The 19,497-nt window shown below is 42.8% G+C and overlaps 2 protein-coding genes across 6 annotated transcripts; both read right to left on the minus strand.

Moving 5' to 3' along the window:
- Window positions 1-394: 394 nt before the first annotated feature.
- On the minus strand, window positions 395-8,305 carry LOC147238696 (ubiquitin carboxyl-terminal hydrolase 50-like). 3 transcript variants are annotated; one of them, XM_086196651.1, is made up of 17 exons: window positions 4,788-8,302; window positions 4,571-4,702; window positions 3,790-3,841; window positions 3,564-3,697; window positions 3,286-3,340; window positions 3,060-3,193; window positions 2,798-2,878; window positions 2,576-2,707; window positions 2,244-2,361; window positions 2,010-2,161; window positions 1,738-1,846; window positions 1,578-1,654; window positions 1,388-1,484; window positions 1,193-1,253; window positions 910-1,067; window positions 641-824; window positions 396-552 (listed from the first exon to the last, which is right to left on the minus strand). In XM_086196651.1, the coding sequence occupies exons 1-16, from the start codon at window positions 4,886-4,888 to the stop codon at window positions 813-815; spliced, it is 1,605 nt and encodes a 534-aa protein (XP_086052777.1). In that variant the 5' UTR covers window positions 4,889-8,302; the 3' UTR covers window positions 396-552; window positions 641-812. The 3 variants fall into 3 exon arrangements, with proteins under 3 accessions (XP_086052775.1, XP_086052777.1, XP_086052776.1); XM_086196649.1 differs by having other exon boundaries at window positions 395-552; window positions 641-1,067; window positions 4,788-8,305; XM_086196650.1 differs by having other exon boundaries at window positions 474-1,067; window positions 4,788-8,305.
- A 1,150-nt stretch (window positions 8,306-9,455) lies between these two features.
- LOC147238697 (uncharacterized) lies at window positions 9,456-16,370 on the minus strand. Of its 3 annotated transcripts, none has more exons than XM_086196948.1 (12): window positions 16,278-16,370; window positions 15,740-15,801; window positions 15,209-15,491; window positions 14,335-14,489; window positions 13,938-14,220; window positions 13,094-13,248; window positions 12,719-13,001; window positions 12,176-12,330; window positions 11,779-12,061; window positions 10,594-10,748; window positions 10,172-10,454; window positions 9,456-10,064 (listed from the first exon to the last, which is right to left on the minus strand). In XM_086196948.1, the coding sequence occupies exons 2-12, from the start codon at window positions 15,798-15,800 to the stop codon at window positions 9,890-9,892; spliced, it is 2,271 nt and encodes a 756-aa protein (XP_086053074.1). In that variant the 5' UTR covers window position 15,801; window positions 16,278-16,370; the 3' UTR covers window positions 9,456-9,889. The 3 variants fall into 3 exon arrangements, with proteins under 3 accessions (XP_086053074.1, XP_086053075.1, XP_086053077.1); XM_086196949.1 differs by lacking the exon at window positions 16,278-16,370 and adding an exon at window positions 15,907-15,959; XM_086196951.1 differs by lacking the exons at window positions 11,779-12,061; window positions 12,176-12,330.
- Between the last annotated feature and the right edge of the window lie 3,127 nt (window positions 16,371-19,497).

The following is a 19,497-nucleotide window of genomic DNA, read 5'->3' on the forward strand; positions in this document are numbered from 1 at the left end:
GAAACTCGGCCTCAAGGCATAGGTCTGTCAGTGTGTCCTATACCACCACGGTGTGGAAGCTGAGGTGACTGTTATGCCATTTCGACAGTTTGTCCTGTAAAGGGTTGCGGGGATGAGAGGATGGGTACACCCTGTACAGGTGGCCAGTTCATCACAGGCGTTAGCCCACTCCCTTGGTCAAAATCCAAACTTTGCCTGGTGTTGCAGCCCTCACCGTCCTCTCCGTCCTAAGCCATCCTCTGGGTTGCAACGGGGAGGACGGTGAGGGGGGAGCGAGGGCCCACTTGAAACCACTTGTCAGTTGTGTGAACAAATGACACAAATAATACTTGGTAGGTTTATTAGGTAGGACGTTTATTTAGATTACGCATCACTTATTAAGAGTAATACTTGGTAGGTTTATTAGGTAGGACATTTATTTAGATTACACATCACTTATTAAGGTAGACACATAATTGTTGGATTTTCCCATGCAGGAAGATCCTGTGGAAATCGCTGGGGGATCCTGGGGGAACTTGCCACGTGAGAACTTCCAGGCCGGCTGCGTGGCTCCTAGGAGGAGGAAATCAATTCACTCATCAAAATATGTTTATTTCAGCTGAGAGATGGACACACATTAGTAATGAGTGGAGGTACTTACTGCTTTCATCCGGCAGATGGAGAAGTGTTCTTCTGTGACTCAGTCACGTCACCGTGTCTCCAGCGAGGGAGCTCTGAACGGCCAATTAGGTTACCACCCACAGCCGTGCGCTCTTCATCCAGTCGTCCATCTCCAAACTTCACGTTTCTGTGACAGAGCGTTGTGGAGGGCTCTAGCCCAGATTCTAGAAATAACATACGCAAGTTTAGAAGAATAATGATAGATTTCTAAATCCCTCCAAAAGCCTGATTTAAGTGATCTGATCTCACTTTTCGGTGGTAAAAGAGAATGTAGCCGGCTTCCTGGGACTGCTTGACCACAGACTCCACGTTGGTGCGGGTCACATTATCGTCATTGTAGGTCAACCACCTCTCAGACGTGTCCCCTGATTCACAGCCTGGCTCCACTCCGGCGCTGATGTAGTGTCCTAAATGAAGAGGATGCAGTGTGGTGATGTTACTGAGATTTCTTGCTTTCATGGACAGAAAAGAAGCAGTTCCACTGACCATTGTACATGATCAGGGTGATTAGAAACAGAACAGATCATCTTACCACAATCTGCTGTGTGACCGAAGTGACTGATGACACAAGCAAGATTAAAGCCGGAACCACCCTGGAAAAAGAACATAGTTGCGAAGATAAATCTCAAGACGTGATGATAGACATGTTGAATCTGATTGGCTGAAGGCTACAAACGTGTCCCCTAGCCTGATGTCTGCCGTCAGGGCATGTTGTTTTTTTCTTTACCTGGCTGGAGGGCACGACCAGGTCCCTGAGGATGACGACTTTGTCCCTGAGCTTCTGCAGCTGATAAGTGAACCGCATCAAATGCAGGACCAGCACTCTGTTGAGAAAAGAACAGAGATGAACAACGTAGAATCCCCAGATGGGCAGCGATCCAGAGGGAGGTCATTTTGATGGGTGTGGTGTCACTCACCTTGGCAATGTCACAAATCTCACGCTCATGCTGGATTTCGTCCCACCACACTCGCAGCGGTACTCAATGTTGGATTCCTAAAAAAAAAAGCACAGGACAAACATGTTGTCGGTTCTATACTGAGTTAAAGAACCACGTTTAGTGTGAAAGTGCTTCTTACCATCAGGTAACCGTTGAGCAAGTCATCCACAGACTGCTGTTTGCGTCCAGGTGTCAGGGACAGGGACAGGTTGTTTATTCTCTCCCCATGGGTGGTTCCATGCCCGCAACTGGAAATGAACACATGGTCTCAGTTTAAATCAAAGCCCCTTAATACGGCTTATAAACGGAGCCAAACCGAGTTGGTACTGCCGCAAAAGAGAACGTCACCACGCAAAAACTACAAATTATCAGAGCCAAAATTGAACAGGTTCTTCTCTGGCTCATATTTACCTCAAGCACTTCCTTGTGTGACTTATTTGAAATTCAAAGTTGCTCTCCACAGGACAGCGATAGACTTTTCCCAGGCTGGCTGCTCTCTTCTGCAGTGCTGTAGCCAGATTACTCATCTGGGTCAACACAATGATGAGGAACTCGTGAGCATCCTGCAAACACACAAAATGAGTTAAAATGTGTTGCTCCACAAGAATATATTAGTAGGTGGAGAAAAAAAACCCACAGACTCACATTCTGATCATTCCAAGCAAACTGGGGAGCCCAGGCAGCAACAACGTCCTTAAACATCTGGAGGAGAAAGGGGTCGACCTTGCTGGAGCCATGGATCTCCTTGATGGCCATAAATGATCTGTCGGGAGAACAAAAAAAAGTCAGACGTTCTAATTTAGATCGACAGAATAGACGGAATAAAATAAATCGGTAAAGGCAGTCAGTTCAGCCTCTAGTTTTGTGAAGGTTTAAATCATTCTTAACCACAACTACCACGCAAGTTCAGCTGTACTTCTAACTGATCGTGTAACAGAAGGGTGAGGGAGGTGCAGGTGTGTGAGTGGTGCTCGTACGTTAGCAGCTTAGCTTCAGGACATTCTATCCAGATGTCCGCTTGACTGCTGATGTCCTCGACAAAGTCCGTTAGCATCAGGAGGCTCTGCAGTGTGGAGTTCATGTAGCAGGTCTGACCAAGGTTTTGAAACCTGTCACACAAACAAGCCAAACATCAGTTCTTCCATTCCAAATGTTTTTTGTCAGCTTTGTTGCTTGTGTGTCAAAGATGATGTACTCACCCAAACAGGTTTATCTGTTGATGCGTCAAGACTTTACGCAGAGGGTTGGCTTTCTTCCTCCTCCGGACTCTTGGTAAACCTCTGTAGTGTTATAAAGAAAATAATGAATGGGCTGCTCGCACAAGGTATTGAGGCACATCAATATTATGAGCATAAGTTGAAAGGTTTTTGCCAATTTGTTTATCACGTGGCAAATTGTGAACGCTTCATTTATCCGTTCATACTGGAGCCGTTTGGATTAAGGATTTTCGTCATGACTTACTCTTTTTTGCCCTCTTGAGGACATTCTCCTGGAGTTGCCTGTGGGAAATCCAAGAGCTCCTTGGGGATCTTCTGGGACCTCTTCGTAGTCTTTTCCTCACTGTTCTTTGAGGCCAGTGTTTCAATATGACACAACTGTTGGACACAACAAATCAATATGTTTTTTTAAGTCCAGAAAAGACACTCTGATTAACATTTTTTTCCACGTTTGTGTCAAACATACATACCTTGGACTCTCTGGAAAGCTGACACTTCTTCTTCTTACTTTGTCTCTCTGAAACACTGTTGATGAAGAAAAACTGTTCATTCTATGCTCAGTTCAGATGAGATCTTTTGAAGAGGTGAACTGGTCTCAGCAGTTCTTGACATTTGCTTGAAAAATGTCTCTTTCATTTAGAAATGTCGTTTTTTTGCTGATTTGTTTATCATCAGGCCAAATTTTGAACGCTTCATTTATCCGTTCACACTGGAGCAGTTTGGATTAAGGATTTTCGTCATGACTTACTCTTTTTTGCCCTCTTGAGGACATTCTCCTGGAGTTGCCTGTGGGAAAACGAAGAGCTCCTTGGGGATCTTCTGGGACCTCTTCGTAGTCTTTTCCTCACTGTTCTTTGAGGCCAGTGGTTCAATACGACACAACTGTTGGACACAACAAATCAATATGTTTGTTTAAGTTCAGAAAAGACACTCTGATTAACATTTTTTTCCACGTTTGTGTCAAACATACATACCTTGGACTCTCTGGAAAGCAGACACTTCTTCTTACTTTTTTTCGCCGAGACTCTGTTGATGAAGAAAAACTGTTCATTCTATGCTCAATTCAGATGAGATCTTTTGAAGAGGTGAACTGGTCTCAGCAGTTCTTGACATTTGCTTGAAAAATGTCTCTTTCATTTAGAAATGTCGTTTTTTTGCTGATTTGTTTATCATCAGGCCAAATTTTGAATGCTAAATTTATCCGTTCACACTGGAGCAGTTTGGATAAATTATTCGCATAATAACGGCCTGAGCCCCAAGAAATTAAGGGGCAAAGACCCTATTGTTTTTGCAACGTGTTTCCAACATGAGCTCCACAGCACCTCCAACAGATGCTTCTCACGTCTACAGTAAAACTCGCACCCCTTCACAAATGACATGACTACATTCCTGACAAAAATCTCTACAAAAATATATTACATTAAACTTTTGATCTAAATCTGGGGAATTATGACACTTTTTCACACTAAAAACTCTCCACAATTCTTCCTCTTCTCTCCACTGTGGCACAGGTGGCAGAGTGCAGCAGGGCAGGGGGCTCTGAAAGGCAGCTCCCAGCTCTGCACTCACACTTCGGTCAGACCGAAGCCTCTTTCTCCTGAACTCAAAGTCCCACCACTTTCATACCTACATGGTTGGATTCAGGACAACTTCTCATTCACCGCGGTGGACGCGAGGAGGCCTGGGACCGTAACAATGTTGCTTGCAATTTTTACTATCATTTTTATTATTATTACTGCTCGGATCTTTACTTACTCCTTACGGCCGTTTGTAGGATTCTCCTTGTTCACCACACGGTGACCAAAAAGCCAACGAAGCCACTTCAGTATCTTTGATTTCTTCTTGCTGGCTGTCTTCTGTTCAGGGCACTCGTTATGTTCTGAGACCCTGGAGATGAAGAAAACTGTTATTCTTCCCTCCATTCATGTTACCAAGATTATGTTGTTAAATGAAGGACAGATTGTTTCTTTACCTTTTATTGTCCTCTTTCGGACCCTTGTTGGCATCTTTCTTCCAGAAACCAAAGCGTCGATACCACGGAATCTTGTCAGACTTTTTGTTAACAAGATTCATGGAAAGCGTTTACGCACTGACTGTCTGGTGTGCGTTAAGTAAAACGTGCGCTTTTAACCATCTCTGAACTGAAAACCAACTTCTTTGGCGTTTGCTTTTTTAATTGTCACGACACCCTTTAATACCGATGGGCGATTCAGTGAAGATGAACGAGAATCTGAGATGAGTGAACATCATCACTGACACAGAACTCTGCTGCTGGAGAGAAGACCGACAAATTGACCGAAATGACCTCTGACATTGATCTCAGCGACCGGACTTCTTTGTGGCGGAGAAGCAGGCTGTGTTCTACGATCAGGATTCTCAGGACCGCGCTAAACCCAAAGCCCAGCTGTCTTCTAAAATATAAAAAGGAAGCAGATCTCAAATTTACAGTTCCAAGTTTGGGAGGACGGAGCGCTAACGTTCTACTGGTTTATTTGATGTCGGGCGTGAACAAGAGATTATGTGTTTCACCTCAGAACATTTTTAGGAAGGAGTGTACAAGTTCCTTCGACTAAAATACACAAGGACAGAGTTACAGCTTGGAGTTGCATCCAGTTATTCAGGTACCAATCAGCTTTCGCCTCTCATGTCTCATGAGAACTGTTAAAACAACTGTTAAAAATATTGAATCAGGTGGACTTGTGGCTCAATGGATTAAGCATCTACCCTAGTTTTTAGCTTGAGAGGAACTGTTCTTCTCAACCATATCCCCTCCTTGTACGCTGTCTATCAAAAAGCATTTATAACCGAAGAGTGAACCTTTGTTGAAAATCACTTGAATATTTCAAGCCTGCCTACTTTCCCTTTCCCCTACCAAAACGGACCACCCTGCCCTTCCAGCAGATCCTTTCCGGAAACTGAAGTAGTAGATTAATATACATGTAATTGTTATTCTTATCTAAACAGCTTACAACATCTGATTTTCGCAATTGAAGACCAATGTATCGCTGTCGTTTAACTACTTTCATGAAAAATACATTTCTTCGCTCCTTTGTGACAAGCGGGGCTCTCCGCTCTCACAACACACACACGTGCGCACTGACGTGTTGAGCCCCTAAACATTCGTGGTTCAGAGGCGATGCCCACTGATGTCACACCTAGGTGTTGTGGTCGCGAGCGCGCTTGCCGCTCTGGAAGGGACGCCGCCAATTTCCACAGGTTGCTGATGTCAACCACAGGCTCTGGCTCCATATCCCTAACATTTGTGGTCATGGAGCACCGAAGTGTCCCCGAACGTCCAGCTCCCCTAATGAAAATATCAGCTATTTTTAGAAGGATAATGTGTGGTGATGCAGGTGCCGCTCACTCTCAGGCGGGTGCTCGCTTTAATAACGATAACCCTTAAAAACACCTGTTCCAGCCCTCGCACCGAGACACACAGGAAAAAACAATGAACTGGTCATTATTTAAAAAAAGGGTCATTGTATATTTTGTTCAGTGATGGGAATAACAGAGTTAAAATAAACGCCGTTACTAATGGCGTTACTTTTGTCAGTAACGGGTAATCTAACTAATTACTTTCTCTATCATTACAACGTCGTTTCCCTTTACCAACACCTGTGCGTTACTGACGCTATTCACTGAAGCTGTCATCCAATTTGGCTCACGCTGACACAGAGCCGCAAATGCATGTGTTTTTTTCTCCTTTGAGAGAGGAGGGGAGGGGTTAGATAACCGCCTAAGTAATGATGATTGGCTAAGATAGAGTAAGATTTCATGTTCAGCTAACCAGAGACATCAAGTGGGTGGGTGTTTACACACAAACCCAGCATGTAGCAGCACACACACACAAACTATCAGAGACGGCGTTTTCAAGATGGAAATATAGGCACTACTTTAACTTCATGGAGGTTAAGGGTAAAAATGTAGCTGTTGAGTGTACGTTTTGTCGTCCCAGAGCGAGAGCAAAGAGACTGTCAACGTCCAATGTGAGCAACTCCACTTTACTGAAGCACCTCTCCACGGCCCACGCGTCTACTAAACTCGTGGTCAGAAACAGCGTTGAGACTGCTAACGGTGATAGCAGCCAGGTGCTGCTAACGTGAGCTCCGCTAACAAAGAAGGACACGGAGCCACGTCGTCCAAGCAGCCACAGCAGGATTTTTCTGAAAAAAAAAAAAAATCCAAATTCTTTGACATTTTTAAACTTAAGAAAAAAAGAGTAACACAATAGCTACTTTACCTGGTTACTAGTTACTCTCATAGTGGAGTAACTCAGTTACTTTTTGGGAGAAGTAACTATAACTAATTACTTTTTCAAAGTAATGTACCCCCACCAAAGCGAAAAAGCTAGGGGAAACACTGCATAATATTACATGTAACATAAAACATCACGTCACTTGACACCACAACAATTAAAAATGAAAAGAAAATACAATGAACCAAACATCCAACAACAATAAAACTTTGACAAAAACAAGCAAATATAAACAAGACAAGCTCCCAAGGTTAACTTCCACTAACAAACATACAAGCTACTACTGAATTTTCAATAGTAGCTTGGAGTTTGTATTCATACTATCAAACTTGTCAAATAGTAACTACTATTTAATAGTACTCCTACATATATTTATACTCTTAATACCACCCAATAGGGTATTATAGTGTCATATATCTCAACAAATATGTAGCTTTGTTTATTTAACACCAATATCAGCCAAATCCTACCCAGCATTCATACACAGCCATAGCATATAGGCAAAACCTAACACTACGACCATAGGCAATTATATCGCATTACTTGACATAAGATACTATTTTAGTAACAATTTGAATGTGCTCTTGCTGTTCTCGTGTGATATAACTTGATAAAGCATTCCATTCGCTAATTCCTCGATGTACCATCGTTCTTTTTGTGATGTGAATTTCCCCTGTGTTGTGAGCCTGGTTGCGAAGCCGTGTTGGTCTGAGAAAGCCAGTTCATTATACAGTATAAATGGGGTTTTGGTAGCTAAAATATTCCTGAAAAATACTAGCAAAGAATACAAAAGTCTATTTTTCATTGTTAGCTCGTTGAGCATGTCATTCATTGCAATAACATTTGTTCCAATGTCACAACATCGAACTCCTCCTAGGGCATTCATCCTATCGCTTCCAAACTTTAATACATTACTCACACAACTCGGCTGATTAAAAGTAATTATGTCCATTCTATAAGCTGTCAAAGTCGGGACACATTTTTGCCGTTACAATGGAAACCAATGGGGAGGCCGTGAATGCTCATGGTACATACTCTTAAACAAACGCTTCTCACACCTACACTACACATCCCACAGCTTTACAAAACAGACCACTGGATTCCTGACAAAAATCCCTACAAAAATATGGAATTACATTCCACTTAGGAGCAACGTATGCAGAGTTCTTTGCTTTTTACACATTAAAAATGTCAAAATCCTCCTTTGCTGTCCACTCTTAACACAGATGGCAGAGATTTGTTGTCTGTTGTCATGGAAACCAAAAGGGGAGCATCTCTGCACTCATGGGCCCTCATACTCTCAAACAAACACTTCTAGCTTCTAAACTACAACACCCACACCTTCAAAAAACACACCATTGAATTCCTGACAAAAAAAAACTCTTCGAAAATAGTCTTACATTCCACTTTTGACCAACATATGGTGAGTTAAGACTGATTTTCACACTAAAATTGACAAAATCCTCCTCTGCTCTCCACTCTGATACAGATGGCGGAGAGAGAGCAGAGAAGGGAGGGGCTCTTAAAGGGCCAGCTCTCAGCTCTGCACTCACACTCCGCATCACACTGAGGCTTCTATATCCTAAATTACAAGGCCCAGGGATTTGCCAATTACACCATTGGATTCGGGCCGGCGTTTGGCACCTGGTTGCGGGCGCGCGGAGGCTCAGGCCCTAACAACGCTGCTTGCAGATTTAATTCTGACAAGTATTGTGTTAGTGTTGTGAAACTGGACAGTTTGTCTATTGAACCTCTCTCAGACACACCTTTATTGATCCTAACTTCAGGCTCAGTAGAATCGTAGAGAATATGTCTGACTATGATCAGAACCCTCAATCCGTAGAGCTGTGGTGCAATGATAACACATCTGACAACGGATCAGAGGAGTGTTTGTTTGTATCCTGGAAAACTCCATTTAAAAGCATGAGAGGAACTTGTTCTTCATTACCATATTCACTCCCTGCAACATTGTCTCTCAAAAAAACATTCATAATCAAAGACTGAACCTTTGACAAAAAGCTGTCAGTAGCAAATGTAGGCTCCACCTCACTCTTGGTTCTACAACGGTCACCAGCTGAAGCGTTCTCTGAATCAACAAACAATTGGAACTCTTGGAGACATTGTTTGAAGGCTAAACACGTTATTTTCAATTCTTCCTCACATCTTAAAAAATGATCTATAGGCAGGCAACCATCAACTGAAACTACATCGTCTAGCTTTTTTCAGAAGTGATTTACAACAGCACATCATTGACATACTGATATTTTTCATCAGCGAAAAACTCAAAGATGAGCGAGTAGTTAAAGCTAAATGACAAGAGAGGCCGATGTCGAGCGGGGACCTGTGCAGTCGTGAGGCAAGAAAAATAAATGAAATCATCATTTTTAAACAAGGATTTATTTTGTTTTTGGTGTTATTTTTGCATGATAGTGACGAATCAATTGAATATTCAGTAAAAACAGCTCATCCAGACACTGCAAAACAGCCACAAAATCAAATCATCAACTGCAGGCTCAGATTGTTCTTTAACTAGTGTTTAAGAACTTTATCAAAAGAGGATGCAAAAGGTCAAAGTCAGACAATGGTAGTTTTCCTCACATAAAATCAACTCAACTAAAACACAGGTTTTGGAGATCAGCCATTCGCATCAATGAGGATGCATGAGATTCCATTCATGTTAAATGTCTTGGAAACTGGGTTGCACGAACAAAAACAAAAATGCTCTGGAGATGTCAGCGGAAATCACAGTTTAAGTTCATTAAACATTCAAGCTTGAAATTAACTCTGCACGGGAACATCGTATTCAGAATGTTCCCAACTCATCTGCAACCATGTTCAGTTGAATCGTCCGACTCTTCTCCGTTCACTTCCACCTCACACAGAGTCAGGTATTCCCGTCTTCCAGGAATCACAATATTTACATGACAGCCAATCATCCCGTGACATGCAAAGTTTTCCGAGGTCCCTGCTGGGATGGATGAAATCACAGCGCATCTGAAAAAGGAAAGAGAAGTGATACATGGGTAGGATATTTTTAACCAAAAAAAAACTATTCATACATGTAAGTGGAGTGGAGTGGATATGGAGACACCTGCTTCTACCTGGGATTGGCGTTGCCGTTGTCATCCAGGGAGTCTCCTATGCGGATCTCAGCTCCGTTGAGCCGTTCGTGGCAACAATCCCCTCTGTTGGTGATGGTGACGCTGGTTATTTTGTAGCGTTTCTGGAGGTCCAGTCTCCACCATGGTTTCAGATCATTATTGGTGTGAGAACAGGATTTCTGGCTCCAGAAGCTACCACGACTTCCATCAATGGCCCTGTCAGGGTGCGCATCTTCGTACAGTGAGGACTGACTGACTTTTCCACTGATTGCGATATTGCGCTCTGCACAAAGAATAAAGTTAGACAAGTTATTGATGTACTGATTTGACAGGTGACACATGACAACCAGCTGTCAAGAGGATTTGAGTGGATTTTTAAGGTCACTTCTCTTACGACTGTCATCAAATGCACACTTACTCACCAAGATTAGGTGCCAGTTGACCACTAACCTCCACCTCACACAGTGTCAGGTATTCCCATCTTCCAGGAACCACAATATTTACGTAATGACCTTCCATTCCGTGACACGCAAAGGTTTTGGTTGCCCCGGCTGGGATGGATGAGATCACAGTGCATCTGAAGGAATGATTTGATGCATGAACATCACATGTTGCGGAGAAGACACGCCCAAATTTGGTGTGAAAGCATTATTTTTTTTCATTTATTTTTTTTTTCTACCTTCATCTTGCATCTGCATTTGGAAAAATCGTAACAAACGGAGTCTCACTCCAACTTGGTTGTATGCAATCCGATGTTAGGCTTTTCTTTTGATTGATTTGATCGTGGAAAGACACGCTCGTTGTCTTCCAGGCAACCTGTGATTGGATGCTTTGCCTCACACTCATTGCCCTGGCATTCGCTGAGAGTGCCGTTACGTGAGGGGCACCAGTGACTATGAGCTAAAGGTAACACAGTTACTGAATGGTAGCTTAAAGAGAGGTAGTCATTGTCATTTTGGGTTCACGGCCAATTGCAGCGCAGGATGAGGCTGTGATCATATGACTTTAGCAGATGCCGACTTTGTGATTCACGAAGTAAATTGTTGTTGGCCCCTCCCGTCACCGAGGCTTTGTAAGAGGCTAATGAGTAGGGATGGGAATCAAAAACCAGTTTCTGATGAGATTCCCAGTGTTTCAGTTCCTTGGAAGCATTTGCCATTTTTGCAAAAGATTCCCTTATCGATTCCAGTGGGCGTGAATGACGTCACCGCGCACGTTGCTTTGCCATACACCAGTGCAGCGAGCAGGAAACATGGCGCTCTGAGCATACCCGAACACATTATTCTATTCTTTTGTCACTGAGGTATGAGTCAGTTTTACATGCAGTTCATTTGTACGTCAACTCTAGAGTGTTATTGTTTAACTCCACACCAAATTCTAGCGAGGACAGAAGCATTTCAAAAGGTTTTTAGAAACACCTGGAAAGAAATGATAAGTTACTACAAACAATGCTGGATCATTTATATTTTTTTGAATTAACTTAGACAAAAGTCCAAGATGTACTGTGGTAAGATCCTGGAGAAAGCTATGAAAGTTTAAGCATTTGACTGTCACTTAAACAACTGGTGCTTCTACAAAGCAAACAGAATACGAACGGCTGCTTCTACCTGGGATTGGCGTTGCCGTTGTCATCCAGGGAGTCTCCTATGCGGATCTCAGCTCCGTTGAGCCGTTCATGGCAACAATCCCCTCTGTTGGTGATGGTGACGCTGGTTATTTTGTAGCGTTTCAGGAGGTCCAGTCTCCACCATGGTTTCAGATCATACTCAGTGTGAGAACAGAATCCTTGTACCCAACTGCTAGCATGATTTCCATCAATGGCCTTTTCAGGGACGCCACCCTCATAGGATGATGACTGTCTGACTCTTCCACCTCCAGCAACATTGCTCTCTAAGTAACAAAAAAAGTTTTTATTGTTTGGGCAAGTTATCAATGTTTTATTTCACAGACAACGCTTCAGAACAAACTGTCAGAATATCTGAGTGGATTTTAGCAGCAACTCACCCATGATAGCTGCGAGTTGACCACTAACTTCCACCTCACACAGTGTCAGGTATTCCCGTCTTCCAGGAACCACAATATTTATGAAACGTCCTTCCATTTCGTTACACTCAAAGGTTTCAGTTGCCCCAGCCGGGATGGATGAGATTTGAGTGCATCTGAAGAAAAAATGAGAAAAAGTGTATGATTAACACACATTTAGCTGTCAAGATCTATTGTCATGGTTAATTTAATGATATGGGGCGGCACGGTGGTGCGGTGGTCAGCACTGTTGCCCCACAACAAGAAGGTTCTGGGTTCAAGCCCTGGTTTGGGCATGGGATCTTTCTGGGTGAGTCTGCATGTTCTCCCTGTTCCTGTGTGGGTTCTCTCTGGTACTCCAGCTTCCTCTCTCAGTCCAAAAACATCAAGAGGGGACGAGGCTGATTGATACTCTAAATTGACCGAAAGTAAGGGCGAGCCATATTTCTTTTTTTCAATACATCCGACTAAGTTACACAACCGGTGAATCTACAAAGCAAACAGAATACGAACGGCTGCTTCTACCTGGGATTGGCGTTGCCGTTGTCATCCAGGGAGTCCCCTATGCGGATCTCAGCTCCGTTGAGCCGTTCATGGCAACAATCCCCTCTGTTGGTGATGGTGACGTTGGTTATTTTGTAGCGTTTCAGGAGGTCCAGTCTCCACCATGGTTTCAGATCATGATTGGTGTGAGAACAGGATCCTTGTACCCAACTGCTAGCATTATTTCCATCAATGGCCTTTTCAGGGACGCCACCCTCATACAATGATGACTGTCTGACTCTTCCACCTCCAGCAACATTGCTCTCTAAGTAACAAAAGTTATCAATTATTTATTTCACAGACCAAACTTCAACACAAACTGTCAGAATATCTGAGTGGATTTTAGCAGCAACTCACCCATGATAGCTGCGAGTTGACCACGAACTTCCACCTCACACAGTGTCAGGTATTCCCGTCTTCCAGGAACCACAACATTTATGAAACGACCTTCCATTTCGTCACACTCAAAGGTTTCAGTTGCCCCGGCCGGGATGGATGAGATTTGAGTGCATCTGAAGAAAAGATAAGAAAAAGTGTAAGATGAACACACATTTAGCTGTCAAGAGCTATTGTCATGGTAACCTTTAAAATTTAAGCTCTAAATCTCAGTCATGGATGACATTTGCATTAGTGAATCTAATTCTCAGAGTGACCGCATTTGGAAAGGATAAGTTACAAAACACTGCAGAATCTCTGGTAGAACTTCACTGTGTGGTTCAAGTGTGTGCACGTCGGCAGCTAAGATCGGAATAGGCCACATGACTCTCGCGCTCATTGTTCTACTCTTTTTCCTCTGAGAGTCAGGTTTCCATCCAACTACAGGTGTTGTTGCATGAATTTGCACATCGACTCCAGAGTGTCACTGTTTGATCCCAAACCAAAATCTACTGAGAGAAGAAGCATATTAAAAGTTGTCAGCTTGTTGTTTAACTGACAAACGAGAAAAGACGGAGAAAACATTGTTTATGTTTGTTTGAATTAAGTACGAAAAAAATCGTAAATGGAGGGCAGGCGGTTTTCCTGACACAGCTCCTGGAGACAGTTGTGAAAGTCAGGACGAAGTACTTTCTTGATTTCACAATGCATCTTCAACTTCCTCAAGTACACTAGCAGCAATATTTCTTTTTTCCAATTCAACCGACTGTAAGTTAAACAACTGGTGCTTCTACAAAGCAAACAGAATATGAACGGCTGCTTCTACCTGGGATTGGCATTGCCGTTGTCATCCAGGGAGTCCCCTATGCGGATCTCAGCTCCGTTGAGCCGTTCATGGCAACAATCCCCTCTGTTGGTGATGGTGACGCTGGTTATTTTGTAGGGTTGCAGGAGGTCCAGTCTCCACCATGGTTTCAGATCATTATGAGTGTGTGTACAAGATTTTTGTTGCCACAGGCTAGTACGAGATCCATCAATGGCCCTTTCAGGGTTTGCATCCTCATACAGTGAAGACTGGCTGACTAGTCCACCTCTAGCAATATTATCACCTAGTTAAAAAAAAAAAAATTGACAGTTTGGGCAAGTTATCGATTATTGATTTCACAAACAACGCTTCAGAACAAACTGTCAGAATATCTGAGTGGATTTTAGCTGCAACTCACCCATGATAGCTGCGAGTTGACCACTAACTTCCACCTCACACAGTGTCAGGTATTCCCGTCTTCCAGGAACCACAATATTTATGTAACGTCCTTCCATTTCGTTACACTCAAAGGTTTCAGTTGCCCCAGCCGGGATGGATGAGATTTGAGTGCATCTGAAGAAAAGGTAAGACAAAGTGTAAGATGAACACACATTTAGCTGTCAAGATCTAGTTTCATCATAACCATTACTTTTAGGGCACTATTCAAGTGATGTATAAGCATGGCAAAACCGGCACTTGGTCAAGCGCAAGCTTCATTGTTTGTTTCAGGCCTGCTCATAAGACTTTTTCAGCTTCCTCTGGATGAACAAATGAACTTCACGCCGTGCCAACAGTTGTTTGCATATGTTGATGAGGCGTGGTCTGGTGCAACTGTGGTGCTTTGTTAAACCAGAAAGAGTTCGCCCCATAGGCCAAGAAAATGCTGTTATGTGTGACACCAAATGTGACGCAAAGTTTTCGCGCGATAAGTTGACATGAAACGTCTATGTAGAGAGGCGATTTGACGTGTATTCACGCGTATGCTCGCAGTGCGAAGTGACCCCATTAAAGGAACGCCCAGTGTCCTTTGTCAGATCCTCTCTCTGGTATAATGAAGAGCTCCACTCACTCAAAGCAAAAGACAGAAAACTTGAACGCCAGCATAAGAAAAACTGGCCAAACAGTCCACGTCCAGATGTTCCAACAGCTTCAAAAGGACTACAAAGCTGCTCTAGTCTCTGCCCAGGTCAAAGCAGATGGCATCAAGCCTGGATCTGCTCGACGTTCCTGCCTGTTAAATCTTGGGTTGGGTGAATCTAAAAAGCAAACAGAATATGAACGGCTGCTTCTACCTGGGATTGGCGTTGCCGTTGTCATCCAGGGAGTCCCCTATGCGGATCTCAGCTCTGTTGAGCCGTTCATGGCAACAATCCCCTCTGTTGGTGATGGTGACGCTGGTTATTTTGTAGCGTTTCAGGAGGTCCAGTCTCCACCATGGTTTCAGATCATACTCAGTGTGAGAACAGGATCCTTGTACCCACAGGCTGGTACGATATCCATCAATGGCCCTTTCAGGGGTGGCATCCTCAAACAGTGAAGACTGGCTGACTAGTCCACTGCTAGCAATATTAGTAGCTGAACAATGTAAAAAAAAAAATAAATAAATAGACGGATGATGATGTTTAGGATGGAAAATTCATTCTTTATTCATCTGTCATGTGCTGCTATTGAGTAAAATTGCATACAGAAGTGAACTTTGGTGTATTCTTTTGGAACTGTTGCTTTTATCTTTAGTTTCTTTCATTAATTCTACACTATCAAATTGCACGTACAGATTTAGAAATAACGTGAATCTGCTTAAACTAATGAAAAGACCATTTCACCTGAAACACTGCCCGCCTGTTCTACAATAGCCAGCAAGAGAAAAACAGCTGGAATCCTCATCCTGTTGGTAAAGAACAACATATTGTGTCAAATCATAAGGATGATTATGATAACAAAAACAGTGACATATGTCTATGCATGATGTTCCCTCCAAAAATGATGTTACCTTCACCCGTGTTCTCTTCCATTCAGAAAAACCAAATGAATATGCTGCTGCTAGTTAGTTCACAGTCCATGACTGAGCGTAGAAGCACAATCGTGAAGCAGGTCCGACACTTGTGTTGTCAGGATAAAAAGGAACACTACATTTTCACGCGACTATTTAGCTTTCTCCCATTTACACTTTGGCTTACACAGAGGCAGTTGGCCTTCAAGCATCAAGCAAAATCAGTTTTTTCAAGATAAAAAAATCCCAAGTACAAACACTGATAATATATACATATACATATATAAAATCATATTTTTTAGCTTCATTAGAGGTAGTTGATTTTCTTTGTACTTTTCCCTGCCTATAAACCAAAGAAAGCAAAGACCTACCTGAAGATCTTAAGCACCCAGGTTACTATGATTTGTCATGTGTATGCATAAAGAGCAGTTCCTTTTGTACTGTACTGGAAAATTCTTATTCATCTTCTTATTTGACTTCCCTTTTGTGTCAGATTGTGTAATGGACATGTTATGAACAGCTGGTATTGTGCATGATGGACGACTCTTTTTTTAGTGTGTGGTGGATTGGATGGTTGAAGTTTGAAGAAACGAGACGTATCGACATTTGAACAATTTACCCATTTAACACACGGGAGCCTCAGTAGCACGTGGAAGAACCACACACGGCCATAACACCCTGGCTCCTCCGACTCAGATTTGACAGTGTTACATGGGTGCAACCCAAATTGACAGCTAGAGCTGTTTCAAGGAATTTGGGGGCCCCAAGCAAAATGGACTTGGATGCCAGGCAGACAGTTGTCATCTTGAGAGAGCCGGGACTACCCGACGGTGCTCACTGGAATCAGTATCGGTGAGAGTGATACATACAGTGGTTCCGATACCTGTTAGCGGTTGCTACTGCTCAAATGCTGGACTGGTTAGCTATGTGGAAATATACTGTGGTGAAACTGTTGCCTTGAACTTGTTGCTCTGGAAACACAGTGATTTGGCACCTAAGTTTTTGCTCTGAATACATTAAACTGCACACTTATAGCTGATGAGCATTGTGTTTATATTGGTACGTGTGACTGCAGGCAGCAACAAGTACATGTTTACCTTGGTTAGCCATTTGAGTCAAAATGTGCGATTAAACGGAATGATTTGGAATTTACTGTTTTATGCCGAGTTAAAGAGGGGAATAAGTTGATACAATTTTGGAATACAAATTTTACTGTGAAGGAATTTACTTTTAGTTGTGAATTTAGGGTTAATTTCACGATCCTTATTCCAGAAACTAATTTTACCTAAAGATTTATGAAAAGACACTTGATTCCTCGATTTGAAGTTACTGAACTTATGTATTACAAAGTCAAAGTATGAAAGGTGACACTTTTATTATCCTTGAGTGTTGTTGTTTTACAACAGATTGTACGTTAATTTACTGAATTAAACAGGTCAGGTCTTTTGGAGACTCCTTGTCTCCACAGGAACATCCAGTCTGTTGCAGTGGATCCACAGCCCTGGATGGAGTGACTGGGGATTCTTCTGTGATATATTAGATGGCAAGCCTCTCAAAGACCCCAGAAAAACTTGGTTAAATCCATCCATCCATCCTCTACTGCTAATCCTGTTAAGGGTCGTGGGTGGAGCCTATCCCAGCAGCTTTCAGGCAAGAGGCGGGGTTCACCCTGGACAGTCCATCACAGGGCCAACACATAGAGACAGACAACCATTCACACTCACAGCCACACCTACAGTCAATTTAGAGAATCAATCAGCCTCGTCCCCTCTTGATGTCTTTGGACTGTGGGAGGAAGCTGGAGTACCAGAGAGAACCCACACAGGAACAGGGAGAACATGGAGACTCACACAGAAAGAGCCGGGACTCAAACCCGAAACATTCTTGCAGCGAGGCGACGGTGCTAACCACTGCACCACCCTGGATGAAGTCTTGGTGAATAACTCCAATAAGTGGTAAAACCAACCGGTTGGCAGGATTGCTCCACACCCAACAGAGTTAATTGGTAACTCTAATCACCCTATCCCAGACTGTCATCCAGCTGTGCTACATTATCAAAGAAACACTACACATGGACTGATTGGAGGAACATTCAGATGGAATATAAACAAAACAGTGCAGGTATAGCAGTATTGTTCATATTGTTGTTTATAAAAATGTTGCAAACTTTTGCTATACAACACTCACTAAAAGAGTTACTTTTGAAATGTACTTTGTGTCATTCATTGTTCGGCTGTTCAGGTCGATGGCACCTGAGCCCTTGTCGAACATCGCCATGTGAGTGAAGCTATACAACAAGTCAGTGAGTACTCAGGCATTACTGTGAGACAGAACTGCACCATTCTGCATCAGGATTTACGGAACCCGCTGTGCAACTGCTTTTTTGACTTCCCTTTCGTGTTTTCCAGTTTCCTGTTATTCATCACCCAGAACATTTGTGGGCGTTGGAAACTGCCTAAACCATACTGTACTTTGTTGAAGAGCATGATTTAACTGCTTCATCGTGAAGATCCTGGCCTAATTACGCGAGAGTGGTCTAAGTTTGTAATTAATATCTTAGTATTTTTCTTTGTAAACCAAAGTTTAAAAAAAAAACAAAACTTGTCATTTCTCTTTTCAGTACCAAAACTCAAGACTCCCTCCGTTCTTTTTCTCCTCCACTCTATCTTCCTTGGCTAAAGCTGAACTACTGCTCTTCTCGGCTGCTTAAAATCAAACAAAACACAGGTCGATTAGTATCTTGTGTCTCCTTGATGTACTCCTCATAAGGCGTTCCCATCCATTTGTGTGATTAATAAAACATAAATCCAGTCTCAAACACCTTCAATTCTAACATAATGTAATGATGGGAGATACATTGAAGATCTGTTGAATTATACTTCAATCATTTAATGTAAGCGGACCCACGTACAAAATGATTACACTTTAGACCATATTAGAAAGAAGAGGTTCCACTGCACTTCATGTGGTAACCTTTATGTAATTTATTGATTACAATCTTGGCAACACATTTCACCACACGGGCTTCATCAGCCTCATAACAGTCAGTCCATATCAGGCGGTTTATAAAGGCTGCTTCTGCAATCAGTGGAATCAGCAGCAGCTGACAAGGGGCTAATAGAGCCAATTAGCATGGATCACAAATACACGCGCATTAGCAGTGTCAAGCTGAATAATATATAAGGAAAACATTAAATGTACAAAATTCAATACCACTTCATAATCCTCCCTATTTCTGATCACTACATGAGGGGGGGGGGGGGGGGCGTGAAAGAGGAAAAAGCGTGGGAGGGGGTGTAGTTCTGCCTCTCCTCACTGGGTGGCACATCTGGAAGAAGCAAGAACGTGACTATCATAGGCCATAAACTCCAGATACAAATACGCTACATTACCTTCCCAATACGCTACAATACGCAGAAACAAATACATTACATTACGTTCCGGATGCATTACAATAGACAGATATAAAGATACATCTAGGTCACATCATAACAAATGGTACATTATCTTAAAAGTACCTGTCGCTGCCCCTGTGTAAAGAGGGAGGGGGCAGGAGCGGACTTAGGTGAGAGGATATCCTGTCTTGTCCTT

This window comes from Aulostomus chinensis, chromosome 24 (genome assembly GCF_037954235.1).
Source record: "Aulostomus chinensis isolate RoL2024-O1b breed Wild chromosome 24, RoL_Achi_v1.0, whole genome shotgun sequence".
Lineage (NCBI taxonomy): Eukaryota > Metazoa > Chordata > Actinopteri > Syngnathiformes > Aulostomidae > Aulostomus > Aulostomus chinensis.

Coding starts and splice junctions, on each gene's coding strand:
- LOC147238697 (XM_086196948.1), bottom strand. CDS start 15,800: ATGAGGATTCCAGCTGTTTTTCTCTTGCTGGCTATTGTAGAACAGGCG. Junction 13,249..13,937: donor AACGGCAATGCCAATCCCAG/GTAGAAGCAGCC, acceptor TCTTTTCTTCAG/ATGCACTCAAATCTCATCCA. Junction 10,065..10,171: donor AACGGCAACGCCAATCCCAG/GTAGAAGCAGGT, acceptor TTCCTTTTTCAG/ATGCGCTGTGATTTCATCCA.
- LOC147238696 (XM_086196649.1), bottom strand. CDS start 4,888: ATGAATCTTGTTAACAAAAAGTCTGACAAGATTCCGTGGTATCGACGC. Junction 1,655..1,737: donor TGCTCAACGGTTACCTGATG/GTAAGAAGCACT, acceptor TTTTTTTTTTAG/GAATCCAACATTGAGTACCG. Junction 1,068..1,192: donor CGGTCACACAGCAGATTGTG/GTAAGATGATCT, acceptor CTCTTCATTTAG/GACACTACATCAGCGCCGGA.